Consider the following 14,317-nt stretch of genomic DNA (forward strand, 5'->3'; position numbering starts at 1 on the left):
GGAAGGATTATCCCACCCTGAAGATAATTTATTGTGTTATTTATCTTGTTGAATTTTGCTAGGCATTATGTTCGAATGATTGAATGCCCACCCATTATATCATTTCTGGTGAAGGCTATTATTTGCGTATCTCTTTATTTCTAGGTACTGAGAACAAAGGTGACTGAGCGGTCGTAGAGTGACAAAGGTTGAGATGAATCTTGGTATTCTTCACAAGAGGATAATCGTTGACATCTTCGGAGTTCCGGTTTTCAAGCAGATTCCAGGTCCAAGGAGTCAAGTACTTATTTGGTTTTGATTACAAAGAAAGAGGAAGGACTGTGTTAGCAGAGACAGATATACAGGGGTCAGACCTGTGATTGGTGGACATTATGGACTTCTGGGGTTCATGGGAAAAGTAGTTTTTTGTTATGGGTATTTTGATTGGCTGCTGTTTAACTTGCAGTAAAGAGAGAGAAACATAATCCTCGCCTCCGTGTCCTTAATAGAATTGAAAATTCTTGACGTGTAAGCTAGAAAAATGTTTATTCTTAAGGTTCCCTTTTCCCTAGCGAAATTAGGCCAACTCCCTATTTTAAAATGTCGACGCGTTTTGAAGCCAGCAATTAAGGGATGTCCTCAGGGCCATGAACTGGATGACATTCTTTAGTTCTTTAGTTCAAACTCCATTTATGTTGTCCATTTTTTTTTTTGTAGATGCTTTTTAACCTTGTTTTTTTTCCAGGGGACTTTCTGATACTTCAGTCCAATTGCGTTAAATCCTGCGATCGACCGGGCCCCAAATGTTCATTTTCATTATTTACTCCTATGCAAAAAGTTAGTTCAATGCTCTGTCATTCGCGTTCAAACCTTCGTATCCCATTTTCAAATCATTCTGCTCCAATTGTTCAACATAGTGCAGATGAAAGCTGTGTTTCTGATGCAGAGTCCGTGGAATGTCCTAGTGACTTAACCTTACTGGCAGTAAAAAGTCCCAACCACTTCTTGATCCTTCACTTCTAGAAAATAGGCATTTCCATGCTCTAACACACTTTTGTGTGCATTGTAAATTTGACTCTAATCCACACTGGAGGCTGGGGGAGCACATCTGTGTATTCCTCACCGACAGCTATAAAGTTTGGGCACACAACTTGAACGATAGACCTTTGCCATTTGAGGACTTGGCTGGATAGAATGGAGGGAGGGGTTTTGACTCTTGGCCTCTCGGAAAGAACATGGCTCCACTAAAGATTAAGATCTTCAATCCAATCTGGCCCCATGGCAGAGAGGACTGGAAATTAGGGGAGACATCTGTGGTTCAAGGGGGAACTTTTGGAACCTCTCCCAACTTCAAATGCACAATACAGTATAACTACGGGTGCTACACCACACCAAACTGGAGATATGCTTGTTGGGACGCAGGACTGGAGATATTAGAATGAGTGGTGCATACTGCCAGAGGAATCTGTTGTGCACACAGAGTAATTACTGCTCTTGGCAGGGACCATGCATCTTTCCTGAATTGTGGCAGAACTGGACTAACTGTCTGCTGCTGTGTTGCACCCCAAAGTGTGCTCTCCAGGGGCTTGTTGGCTTCCTCCCTGTTCTCTGGTGGAGGTCTCAGGGACATCAAAGACCTCCCGTGAGGGGCCTACACCTTCTACCTGTGAGATTGGGAAAGCAGTGCCCACATCATCTGCTGGATTCCACTGGGTAGCAGCGGTGTGAGCGTGGAACTAAGTATTGTGCCAGGAGACCTAATAGCCTGGTGCAGAGCCCTGAAAGTACTGCCTGCATTCAAGGAGTGTGGCCTTTCATAGTGGGGCCTCGACACGCATACGTGTCTTGTTGGTGGTGAGCAGATTCTCCGGTTGCAGGATTCCACATGGTTTGCTTTGTCAATTCTACTGCATTTCTCTCATGTGGCACGCCAACTGCATGCTCACTAGAGTGTGGTGTCCAATTCACAGGTTGCGACCTTCGGAGGTGGGAGAGTACCCTTAGCAGTGCCGGATACTACCTGGTATGGCACCAATGAAATTGCACTTCTGTGTGTGACCCGAATATTCTGGTGCAACTCAAGCCATCACACACCAGACATTGCGACTCATTACAGGGAGGTACAGAATTCGTAACTCTTCGTGTATGATCGTAATTGTCTGGTGCGACAGGGCATTGTGCACCAAAAGTTGTGCCTCATTCCAGGGAGGCACGGAATTGCCAACTCTTGTGTGTGATCAGAACTATGTAGTGCAACTCAGCTTATCTCGCACCGGATGATCCGCACTTCCAGGGGGATGCAGAGGAGCGGGTTTGTGTACTGGACTGCCCGACTTGGTGCTTTGCGCTATTGTGTTCTACGTGACCATCTCCACCTGTTTCGTAGAACAGGGTCCATGCGGGAAGGCACAATGCAGAGACCTTTGAGTGAACTTCCTGAGTGGGGGCCAAGCCTCCATTTGTCGACTGCTGCCTGATCAGCCTGGTATATATATTTTTTCCCCACCTTTTCCCCGGGGCCCTGAATAAGTGTGACTCCGGCCGCAATCGGCCTAGTACTTGGGGAAAGGTTTCTTTCATTTCCAGCCCATGGGCTGGGGTGGTAGGGGATGATTGAAGGATGGAGGAGAGTTCGGGCTCACGGGGTCCGAGAATACAGTAAAAACCGACCTGCCAGATATCAGTGCACCGCATTAGGGTGTTGGGAGAGAGTGTGTACTATACAAGCCTTCCCATCGCATATCGGTGTAGAGTGAGTGTGTGGGAGTGACTGCCTGTGATCAACTGCACTGCATACACATTGTTTCCTTGCCAAAACATTATCACAGTTGACATTGGTTTTTACCTGTGCAGCCAAGGCCCATGAGGCTATTTAAAAGGGCTGTAATTATCGGTTTGTCCACATTGCTGCTATTGTTGTTAACCAGGGTGCACCCTATTACTGCGTGGTATTGAATTCGAATAATTGCTAGGGTGTGTCTCATGTTGACAATCTTTGGCACTGAATGAGGGTGTTGGGAGAAAAAGTAGGATTTTTCCCAAGTGTACATGTTGCAGATGCCGTTTTGATGTTGTTTTAACATGGTTGGGCCTAGGATTGCTAGTGATATTTCTGAATGTGATTTAAGCACAGAAGTACATGATTTATATGTCGTGTTAGTTAATGTGTGTGTTGAATACAAATATTTTTTACCTACACAACTTGTGAAGTCTCTTTTGTGACATTCAGTGCATTTATTGTGTAAGAGTGCTGTGCTGATGCTTTACACATTACCCCTGTGTTAAGCCTGCCTGCTCAGTGCCAAGCTACCCAAGTGGGGGCGCAACTTATACAGTGAGTGTAATCACCCACGATTGATGGTAGTGGCGGGTTCTGCCTGGCTAGGCCCTGGCTTCAGCCAACCAGAATCTTAACTACATCCATATATGGAGGCTCTCAAATCAACTCAAACTTGATGGTTAAAACTCAGAAGCATTCCTTTTGAACCTCCTCAAACTCCTAGTTCATTCCTTCCTCCTTCCAATACATGCTCAGCCTGTTGCCTACACTTGTTTAACAGAAAAATCTAAATATTATTCTTGATCTCCAACTATTGTGAGCTTTATCAACTGCTTTTCAAGGTACATCAAAAAGGGAAACACTGCCTATTTTAGAACCCAAGCAAGGTATCATAATAAAATTTGAGCCCCCATGATTTGTCACTTTCCACGTGTCTGTATTTGGAATTCAGAAACAACCAAAGCGCCAATTTGTAAATGGTTCAGAACCGAGTGCACCACCTCACTCTCGGACAGTCAATTCTATTATACTCTGGGTTTTTTATGCTGCTCTCTCTTCACCGTGCTCAGTTGTGGCTAATGAAAGACCTGATCATAAACGTTGCTGCACGCTATGTTTTTGCTCATTATTCATAAGTTAAGCTGCAATGTAGTGTTGGCTTCCAAAGTTCGAGGCCAAGCATATGACCAGCCCCTCTTTCCCCGGGTGAAAGAGATGATGATGATGGACTGCCTATCCTCTTTTGACCACTCTTGCTTTTTATACTCTCCTCCGAGTTGACATCATCCTACACATTGTCTATTCCTGCAGTCACCCACAGAGTCAAAGAAGGTGTCCTACGGTGTCGTTGATTTCCGTTGTGACTTAGCATTATCACTTGTCACAATGCATGATTGTAGGGCAAGAATGGACAGGAGATTGTATGTTTCTTAAGCAACATTGCCTAATGAGGAGCAGGTACTGTTACAACTAGCCCAGGGATGACATGCCAACTAGAGGTTAATGAGCCTTTGCTGAGTCTCACTGAGCCAGCAACTGACATCAGTGAAACACCCCACTATGGAGCATTCCACACCATGAAGTAGCACACTCCTGGCAGCCATCCTCGCAGGACACAGTAAAAGGAACATTGCAATAAACAGCATATCGTGTATTCGCCCTCAGAATAGGTCTGCAATCTTGTTTCTAGTTACAGTGAGCTATGGGACCTGACATGAGTACGTAAGGGATGCATAGAATGCATGAATACATCTCTGGGAAATTAAATGCGTACGTTGCTTGCCTTGGGGGTAGAATTCTATTTTCCAACATTTAAAAAGCAGTTTCTAGCCTCACCAGTACTTGGTAAATTTGTTGTGAATAGAAATGCGGAGAGCAAGGGTTTCAGTGTCTCTCCTTCAAGAAAGTGGCACGCACGTCACTGTCTCGCGGCATTAAAGCACAGTCCATGTGTGCAGCTTCACAGCTCTGGAAGTGCATTTTACCTGCAGATTCGTTCGTTCGCGGATGGGACCTGCCAACAGGAGTGGAGCCAAAGCAGCAACGCAAGTGCAACATCACATACTCCTGCATCCCTATGTGGAAGCACTGGCCATGGCCCACCACTGTAGCATTCGGTGGTTCCTGTTCACTGCTAGGGATGGGGCAGAGGCCTGGTGACGTCACACGGCGCCACGCCTCTCTAAGTTCATGGCTGTGGAGACCTGTTTCTATGCAGTTTGCATGGTCGGGATTATGTTCCTGATTAAGCAACCGGGATCTCCTCTACACCAAAAGGTCACGCCTGTATCATGTAGGTGGACTGGCTGAGACAAGCTAGGTATTGGGACTTTCTGTGGTATGTCTGCCCTGGAAGAATCTTGTACTAGATCTGCACTTCTGGAGGCCACTGGGGGAGGCAGCAGGGCTCGGTGCATTCTTCTGAGCCCAAGGGATGCCTCAGGACTTGTGCACGTCATTTCCGCTAACCTTCCTCCAAAGAGCAAATGCTCCATGGGGGTTAAATGTGCTATCTCTCCAGTCTATGCATCCACACTGCATTTTGTAGGTGCGAAGATTATTTTTCTGCATTTGCACTTGTGCAAAACGTGCTGTACTTGTAGAACACACCGGGCTGGCTCTAGGTTGGTGCGGCCGCACTGTGCGCTGACCTGGATGGGTGGGTGAGGGGACAATGACCTCCGGGTGAGGCGCTGTTTTTAGCAATAATATTATTTAAAGTCACCTGGGGCAGAGTTCCTTTTGTGTCCAGAGTTCAGACAGCAATAAAAATGTCAAGATGACTCTTGTGATTCATGTTCTTTTTAGAGGGAGCGATCTAATGTGCCTGCTGCAAGGAACACATCCAACGTTTCTGTGGATAGCTGAGTGGATTAGTAAAGCCAACCTTTACCAGCGCTTTAAAACAAATAGCATGTATGGGAGAGAGGGGCTATGGAAAGATGATGGGCACTTTTGCCGGGTGATTGTGAGGGAGTCTGAGGGGTGGTCATGGTGGGGAGCAAAAAATATGTCGCTCCGGCCGCCACCAGCGCTGAGAACACAAATAGCAATAACAATGCCACTGAGTGCTTATTTTTTGTGATGCCCTCAGTTTGGGCTCTCGTGTGCAGCTCCAACCGCGCGTTTCACCGGCGGTTTCCTATGTGAAAATTCAGTATTCCAGTAAAGTTCGTTTGGTGTTAAATAAACACGTATGAATTTAGGTGTTGCATCCATTGTGTATTGTAGGCGTAAATGTGGGAAGCGGCACACCTTAAACATAGAGCTATCGAATATATTTCTGCACCTGGAAGAAGACTGAATGGAAGCTCAAAAAAAAATCAAATAAGTCAATTGTTTTACCAGAATGAATGGCTTCGTTGTGTTTGCTCTTTTCCGATTCTTTGGAGATGATGGCGTTTTTTTCACGTTGCTCTTGTAATTTATTTGCAAACATTCATAGCCCCGGTTTTTTAAACAGAGTCTGTAATTGAATAAACACTTGAGGAAGTTTGCCTTTTGTCCGTGACGCTCGGAGAGCACGTCACCGTATGAAGCTTTCTGCTGGTCAGAGCTGAAGGCAGCCAATGAGGCCGCACTCGCCTGGGTTTGTAATTCCCGCACAATGGCTGCGCGTGAAAGCAGCCTCGGCGCTCTTTCAATGGAGGGAGGCCTGGCCCATTGACTCGATTGTCTGAAATCCGAATACCGCCCACTCCCATCGAGTGCAAGTTATGGATGCCGCTTGAAAAATTAATTACCTCGTTTTGTTTGACTGACTGCAGGTTTTGTTCCTCCTTAGAAGTCATTTGTCATCTTTTGTCAGGCCCCGTAAGCATGCCCATTGAATGATGCGTTATGAAATGTAACAAGATGAATGATAATCGTTTGCCAAAAAGAAACACAATTAATGAGGAAAATATTCAATTTAGTTTCATACTGTATCTATTCTTCCCAGGTACTTTTCAACTTTTTAATTATCTGATTCCATTACAACCCTCGTGTGTTGAACAAAGAGATACGAGCCTTGCCTTGGTGCTCTTAATGCCCGCAGAGAGAGGGATCAAGAGCGGCTTTAAAGTTTCTGTGCTACCTGGTGCACAATGTTCGTGGAGCCCGGAGGCGATGCAGCTTCACAGTGTTTCCTCCCACTCTTTGTGCCACGTCTACAATGGGAGGTAAAGGGCTTGACTTCACCTCCCTGACATGACCCCCTCCACGCCCGCCTTGGCTCACTAGAAAGCCGTGGCCTTGGGTTGAGATTTCAAAGAAGTTCAATCAAAACCGATCTCTTTTCATAAACAAAACTCTTTGACTCGCTAGTATTTACTTTTGATGGACAAGAAACCTTAAGTGCAGTGATTTCTGTGAACCTCAGGTCCTTGTGAAAGATACCGCAGGGGTAATGCTCTAGCCCCTGGTCCTCTTCCTCCTCGGAAGACATGCACATTGGCTCAGTATGCTCCAAGTCTAACCTGGAGAGCCGAGTATAGTATATGGCGTCCATGTCCTCGATTAGAAGACGCCTCAAGCCACTTTACATAGAAAGGTGTTGCCGCCTGTAGTTGTAGCACAGAAAGTTTTGAACATTTCTGAAGTGGTGGCTAAATGGTAATAACAGGGTGGGGAGTGAGAGCTCTAGGCAGTCTGGAATTAGCATAGTGGCAGGTCAAGGTTTATCGTAATGGTTCTCCAGTGGGAGCAGGCGCACTCCACAATGGTTTATTGCAATTCTATGGCTGCTGTACTTGTGGGAAAAGCCAGCTAGAAAAAGTATGGAACATAGAACCTGGATTATAATGGGGCTGCTATGGAAGTCAGGTGTGCGTTGATTTTGGCTTGGATGTGTTAATTGGAGGAAGAGGACAGTGATTAGTAAAATGATTTTTTAACAGTTGGTGTTGATGCGTACTGTTAGATGGGAGAGCCTTAGGGTGGTTTCCCCCAAATTTCTGCCTGCTTGCCTCACATTTTTGTTGATTTTGATTTTGTTGGCCTTAGGACTCTGAGCACTCTACCACTGCTGACCAGTGCTGAAGTGCATGTGCTCTCTCCCTAAAACATGGTTTGATTGGTATATACCAAATTGACATATCTAATTTACTTATAAGTCCCTAATAAAGTGCACTACATGTGCCCAGGTCCTGTAAATTAAATGTTACTAGTGTATAAGCAGCACTGCTTGTGCCACCCACTTAAGTAGCACTTTAAAACATGTCCCAGGCCTGCCATTGCAGCCCGAATGCAGTGTTACACTGCCATATTGACGTGGCATTAAAAATCCCTTGCCAAGCCTTAAACCCTCCTTTTTATTGCATCCGACACCCTTGAGACACGCCCTAGGTGGGCCAAAGGGCAGAGTGCTGTTTAATTAAAAGACAGGAGAAGGTAGGCCCTAGGTAGCCCAAAGGGTAGGGTGCTATGTAATTAAAAGGCAGGACATATACTTTTAAGTTTTACATATCCTGGTAGTGAAAAGCTCTCAAATAAATTTTTCACTACTGTGAGGCCCACCCCCTCATAGGATAACATTGGGAATTCCTTATTACTCTTAATAAGCTATAATTCCTGACTGGAACAGGGTACAACTGTCATGTTTAGTACCTAAGAAATTGTAATGATAAATCCTCTTTAGTGGTAGAGTCTGAGTTATTGTTACAATTTCAAAAATGCCATTTATAGAATGTTGAAATTTTTCTGCTCTTCCTGCGTGTCTCTAACCTGTTTTCAATACATGTTTGGGGTGGGGGTCACAGCTGGGCTTTTTCATTGCTTCTTGACAGCCACACACAAAGGGAGCTTAGATGTGACTGACGGGCCATCAATATCCTGTTGGGCCATCCTGGGCAGGATGTGAGGGAGGAATTGGTGACAATCTTACACTTACACCTGAATAGGCTGTCTCCTGACCCCACATAAAGGACTGTATAACCCCCTGTAGTGAGTCTGGAGCCAGGGCAGGAAGGGCAGGGACTCTGCACTTCAAGGGCATCTGTTTGAAGTCTCCCCCACTTCATAGGCACAACTGGGTACAAATTCTGGACCTCTGACACCACCAGCTCAGTACACTTCTGGACCTGTGGATACTCTGCCAGGAAGCCTCAAGGGCTGCTACTCTTATGGACTGCTGCTCTGGAAAAACTGCTTTCTTGCTGTGATGACCTGCTGTCCTCCTCGCCTGGGTGAGAAGGACTGGATCCACAACCATGAACATCAATTCACCAAAATGCCAGGGGTAGCGAAGTGACATCATATATCATTTAACCTTTTCTTTCATTCTCATACCCATGCATACTTACACATACACACACATTTATACTTTCACACACTCTTTCTCACTTAAACACACTCTCACCCGCAGGCGCACACACAACATATATTTAAAGGCATTTTTTTTACCTTACCTGCTAGGGAGAGTCATATTCCAGCTAATTGTAATCAATTCTGTATTACAGTAATGGTGAATAATAACATATCATTCACTATTACTGTAATAATACATTGTCAGACAGCAAGGAAAGTGGAGCTGCAACTGACTTCCATAAGGACGAGCTGCCCTTGTATTCCTGCCACTGATGTTACCACATCTGGGGCCAGGGGTCACAAAGGCAGTGCCAGGGGTCACAAGAGGCAAGACAGGACTCCAAGGGCATGCTGGTCACCCCCGGTTCTTCTGATGTTTTAGAGACAAAAAACACTTCCAATTTAACACATACAGCACCTGGACTCTGCCATCTGAAAGTCTTGCTCAGCCAAGTGGTGCAAGACCAGTTCTGGGCCATTGGAAGTGGGCATAAAGTGGTACAACTGCCAAAATCCACACATCAGTGCCATTGAGCCACTTGGAACTGGCACTTCCCCACAGACACCAATGCATCGCACCTGCTGTGAGATCAAGGACACCGCAGTGAAGTTGGCATGGTGCATTGCCATCATTTTCAGATTTGACCTGGTCCAGCGTGACCAGATAGCCCTGATTGGTGCTTTATGCTTCTAAGCACTATCAATAAGTTTATTCTTTAAAAATTATTAGCGTGACTTCTACTTTATGGATTTTTGCCACTTTGATCTTGTTTTGTTCATTAAATTAAGCTCTATGTTTCTAGGTGTGGTATCTTTTTTGTGGTGTTTTTACTGTTTTACTGTTTGCTGTGTTGCACAAATACTTAACACATTGCCTCTTAAATTAAGGCTGACTGCTCTTAATTTAGGGTTTGTGGTTAATTTCCCTGACTAGGATTGTGGTTCCTACTTAACAGGGTGCACACCTCTGCCAACCAGAAACCCAGTTTCTAACAGGTTGGTATTTTAAACTTCATCTGGAAGGCAGAGAAGCAAACATTAATTTTCATTGATCAGTGACAAATGTTTCATTGTTTGCAGCAAAGGGACGAATATATGGTTAGTGCAGAGTTTAGCCAATCACAATTATTTTGCATGCATAACTTCAATGATGCACATATTTCATGTGAAACTTGTGTAGCTTTAGCAATGAAGATAAGAAATTTGTCAGCCTTTCTTTAAGTGTTCAGCTTATGATGTGCCAACATCGTTTCACCACCAGACAGACTTGTGTGCTGCAAATTAGTCATCCAAGAAGTATGGGGCAGGATATTGATGAATAGCTGCACCATGATTGCAAAGGATTTGTCAATCTTTGCTGACGGGAGTTAGTGTGCTTTGGGGAGTTGGATACCTATGGTAATGTGCTTGGATTGATGAAGGAAACGAGTTTAGATTGTTCTTCTCATCATCTGGACCAGGTAATAGTTGTTATTTTATAGATGTTGAAAAGGATGAGCTAGTGAAATATTCTACTGAGTGAGATCATAGTTGTACGAGTGGCAACGTTCTTTAGCTGCTGATACAGCCAATTTTTGAATATTTATTGTGTGTAGAAAACCTATGGTGGATCATTACTTCAAACACACAATATATTTAACATGGTAAGTCACAAAAGGTTACTGTGCAAGCAATCAATTATTTTACAAATCCATATCCAATGCAAATCACCATAGATGCAGAACGAGGTGCTGTGGAAGGGAGGAACTAGGCACATTTCAGACTAAGAGGGAGGCCACGTTTATTACTTCAAATGAAATATCTTCAACCTGTTATTGTAAGTAACTATGGACGGGGAAACCCAACGGTTCCAGAGTCCACTGTACTTAAGAAATCTTTCATGTTTTTCTATACTTCAAGTAATTGGGGAGCTATTTCCATTATTTGCAGTAGGTTCCATGACACACTTGTCACCCCACTGACATGGGGGCAGGGTGCAATTCCCTGCATCCTGTGAGGTCCAAGGAGGATTTCCCATTCAGCCTAAATTCTATGAATATCTGTGATATATTGCAGTTTCAGAAGCCCACAACCACATTCTGCAAGGGGGTTACTGCACTGGGTGTTGAATTATATGTCTGTGTATGAATGTATATGGTATTTCTATGCCACAAACCTATCCAAAAGCTGAAGAGGCTATACATTGTGAATGACATCCTTAAAGTCAATGAGTTATGGGAGAGGAACCTGATTAGTGGACGATTAATACATTCTTCTGATGTCGTACTATTTAAAAGGGTGTGTTTTTGGATTCACACAGTCCCAGAAGTAGGGGTGGGCAGTGAAATCCGCTCACTGATTTTTTCCGACTCCGCTTAGAGCATGAAGACCCTTGTTCGCACTTGCCAACGCTAAGTTGACGAACGAGGAAAATCACCACCTCCCAGTGAGGTTTCTCAACACAGGCAGTCGCGGATGGTCGCTACCGCCCGTGTTGAGAAATCTTCAGTTCGCCTTGAGGAAGTTGCCGCTGGAGCAGAAAATCTACTCTAGCAGAAAAGAAGCAGTGCCCTCTTGCGCTGCATGTGGTACCGTTCGCACAGATTTTTCAGCGTGGAGCAAACACCCGGTGCTAAATATCAGCGTTAACGGTGTGACCTAATGCACTCTGCCGCTTGCGGAGCTCCGCGTAGAGCGGTGAAGTTTTTTGGTCACTTTGCGGAGTTCCATGTAGTGGAACTCTGCCCAGGACTACCCAGAACCACTTAATGGCTTATGTTGGCCTATGTGTATCTAATGAAGTACTGATTCTATGACAGATGTTCCTTGACTATGTAAATGAACTCCAGTTAGAGTCAGATATAAATGTGTCTTGCGAGGCGGTCCTAAAAATCTGCCATGCATTTGACCCTTGTAGTAACTACTACTTGAGTCCATTTCGGTCCGATATTTTGTATGTCTGTGCTTAAACTACGTTTTTGATAAAACTAAATCTTTTTGTGTTACCTTGAAACTTAATGTCCAGATTCATTGTTGGTTGTTTGAGTTCTGTCGGTGTGCTGCTAACAGACATGTACCTTGATATTACAGACCTGACGGGATTGGAACAGTAACGACTGAAGAAAAGGAACGCTTTGAAGAGATTAAAGAAAGACTTTCTTCTCTCTTGGTGAACCAGATAAGTCACTTCAGGTATCTTGGTTTGTACGTATTGTCCAGGTGTTGGCACGGGGCTGAATGGGACGGTTGAATAATAGAAATGTACCTAGAACGAAGGCTCGGGGTAACTCAACTTAAAATGTGTAGCCGGCACCCTAGTTCCACTCTGAAATGAGGCAAAGGTTTTCCATGAATCTCTGACCGGTGGAGAGAGAGTAAAGGAGGGACTGAATCGCTGTGGAGTAGTGATGTACTTTTGATTAAAATTGAGAAAATGTTCTGTGAGTTTTCACGACCCTATCCAAATGTTTCAGCTGATGTTACCCACTCTGTGCTGTCGGTGTATTTACAGGAAACAGGGAACTAAGTCAGTTTAGTTAAAGTGTTTGCTAATCAGAGGTGAATCATTTTCTTCACGTCAGTCATCTGCTGTCAGTCACGAGCTCCTGTAGTTACCTCACACAAAATATAATTTTCATGCAAAGCCAGTGCAGTGGGATTCATCAAAGCCGGGCAACATGTCCTCCAGTGCCGTTCTATTATAAATTCACGTTCAGCGCTCTATTCACACAGACATTAACTCAAACAAAAACGCAGTTAAACTTGGTCGGTCCCGATTAGTCTTTTAGGGAGAACACAAACAACGTTCAAAGTTATTATAAAATAGCCCACGCTTGGAAAATTCATTTTTCTCAAATGTTTTAGCTCATATTGAAACATTTCTTCTCTTAATTTCACACACGTTGATGCCTCCTTGTTGTGTCAACGCCTTTGGAACTCGATATACTTCGAGGTCTTCACATAATTTACAAGTGTACATATTATAAAATATAATATACACTAATAAGCTATATTTAGAAGGATTCCCTCATGTAATGAAAAATGACATTTAATTTAAAGTGTATATGCATAGTTAGTGAAACATTGCGATTAGTTAATATTCACACTTTGTGATATCACCAGTTCTGAGGAACACTAATTGTTATAAATATGCAGTTCGTCGTTTCATTTTTTTCAATTACTGTATTCGCAATATTATCGTGGGGTTTGGCTCAATGTAATAGCTTATTTAGTCAGTTACTACTGTCAGTTTAGTCAACCTCAAGTGTGATGGATTTCCGTGATGAATTTACACTGCCCAACAGCCCTAATGCACATATAGGGTGTAGTTTTGGGACTCCAGAGTGGAATACAAAGTAATGTCCTTGAATTTGCTGCTTTGTTGCAAGTCTGTTAATCTCAGGTGTTGCTGTCAGCAGCAAGCCTGAAATAATAAAAGCATGAAAACCCTTCCCGCCCATTCCTACTTCTAACTGAGCCAGAATGAGTGCCCTAAGGTAACCTGCGCGCGGTTTTAAGCTCTGCCTGCATGTTGACGCCTGTGAGGCAACGCATCTTTTTGCTGTATTCTTCTAGTGGGTTTGCTGTGGACATCTGGTATGTGGAACCCTGCAGAGGCTAAGACCCCCCACCCCCGTGCACCCTGCACCTCTCCTTGCATCCCAAACCGCACTGAAGCTTCCCACCGCCGACCGTGTCAATAGTCCCAGGTTTTTTGCACTGAGATGGTGCTCCCGAGGCTTCACTAGCGTGAGCCACGGGTACAGCCGGGGCAGCAAGGGGGCAGGGTTTCCTGAGAAAGAGTCACGGGACAGCGGCAACGGTGTTAGCTGCCTCACACACAGAAACAGGTGCGATACGTGCATCTGCAGTGTGCGCGGTTTGCACAGAAAAACTACTGCCCGCGCGGACACTTCGGCATTGTGCGCATGCTCAGAGCCCTTCTTCAATACGCAAAAGCCAAAATAATTGGCATTAGCGTTGATGTTTCCAGAATGTACCTATCTTGGAATTCTTTACGAAGCCAGTGTAGTCACACTGTGCTGCCACCCAGATGTATAGTGCTGTGTGCGTCCACGTGTAAACGCAGAGTGCACTTACCCATACCTGATCTAATACTGAGTCATTTGATCAGACTTGTTTAATGCATTTTCCTCATTATGATATTTTGACCCTAGCAAACGTGGTAATGTTATTTTTTAATCAGTTTGGCCTGAGTACGTTTCCTGCTCCTCCATAGCTGTTCCTGCATCCTGGGAATGCCAGTGCCCCAGGGGTGCAGGAACACCAGCTCTT

The 14,317-nt window shown here is 44.5% G+C and overlaps 1 protein-coding gene across 8 annotated transcripts in view; it reads left to right on the forward strand.

Annotated features, from left to right (window-relative positions):
• The window catches only part of CADPS2 (calcium dependent secretion activator 2), a 1,861,089-nt gene that overhangs the window by 1,058,427 nt on the left and 788,345 nt on the right, over positions 1 to 14,317 (forward strand). For all 8 annotated transcript variants that reach the window (XM_069229895.1, XM_069229888.1, XM_069229890.1 and 5 more), the window contains exon 14: positions 12,113 to 12,214. In XM_069229895.1, the coding sequence (XP_069085996.1) occupies positions 12,113 to 12,214 (102 nt within the window). The remainder of the gene's footprint in view (positions 1 to 12,112; positions 12,215 to 14,317) is intronic.

The sequence above is a fragment of the Pleurodeles waltl genome, chromosome 4_1, assembly GCF_031143425.1.
Source record: "Pleurodeles waltl isolate 20211129_DDA chromosome 4_1, aPleWal1.hap1.20221129, whole genome shotgun sequence".
NCBI classification, from domain to species: domain Eukaryota; kingdom Metazoa; phylum Chordata; class Amphibia; order Caudata; family Salamandridae; genus Pleurodeles; species Pleurodeles waltl.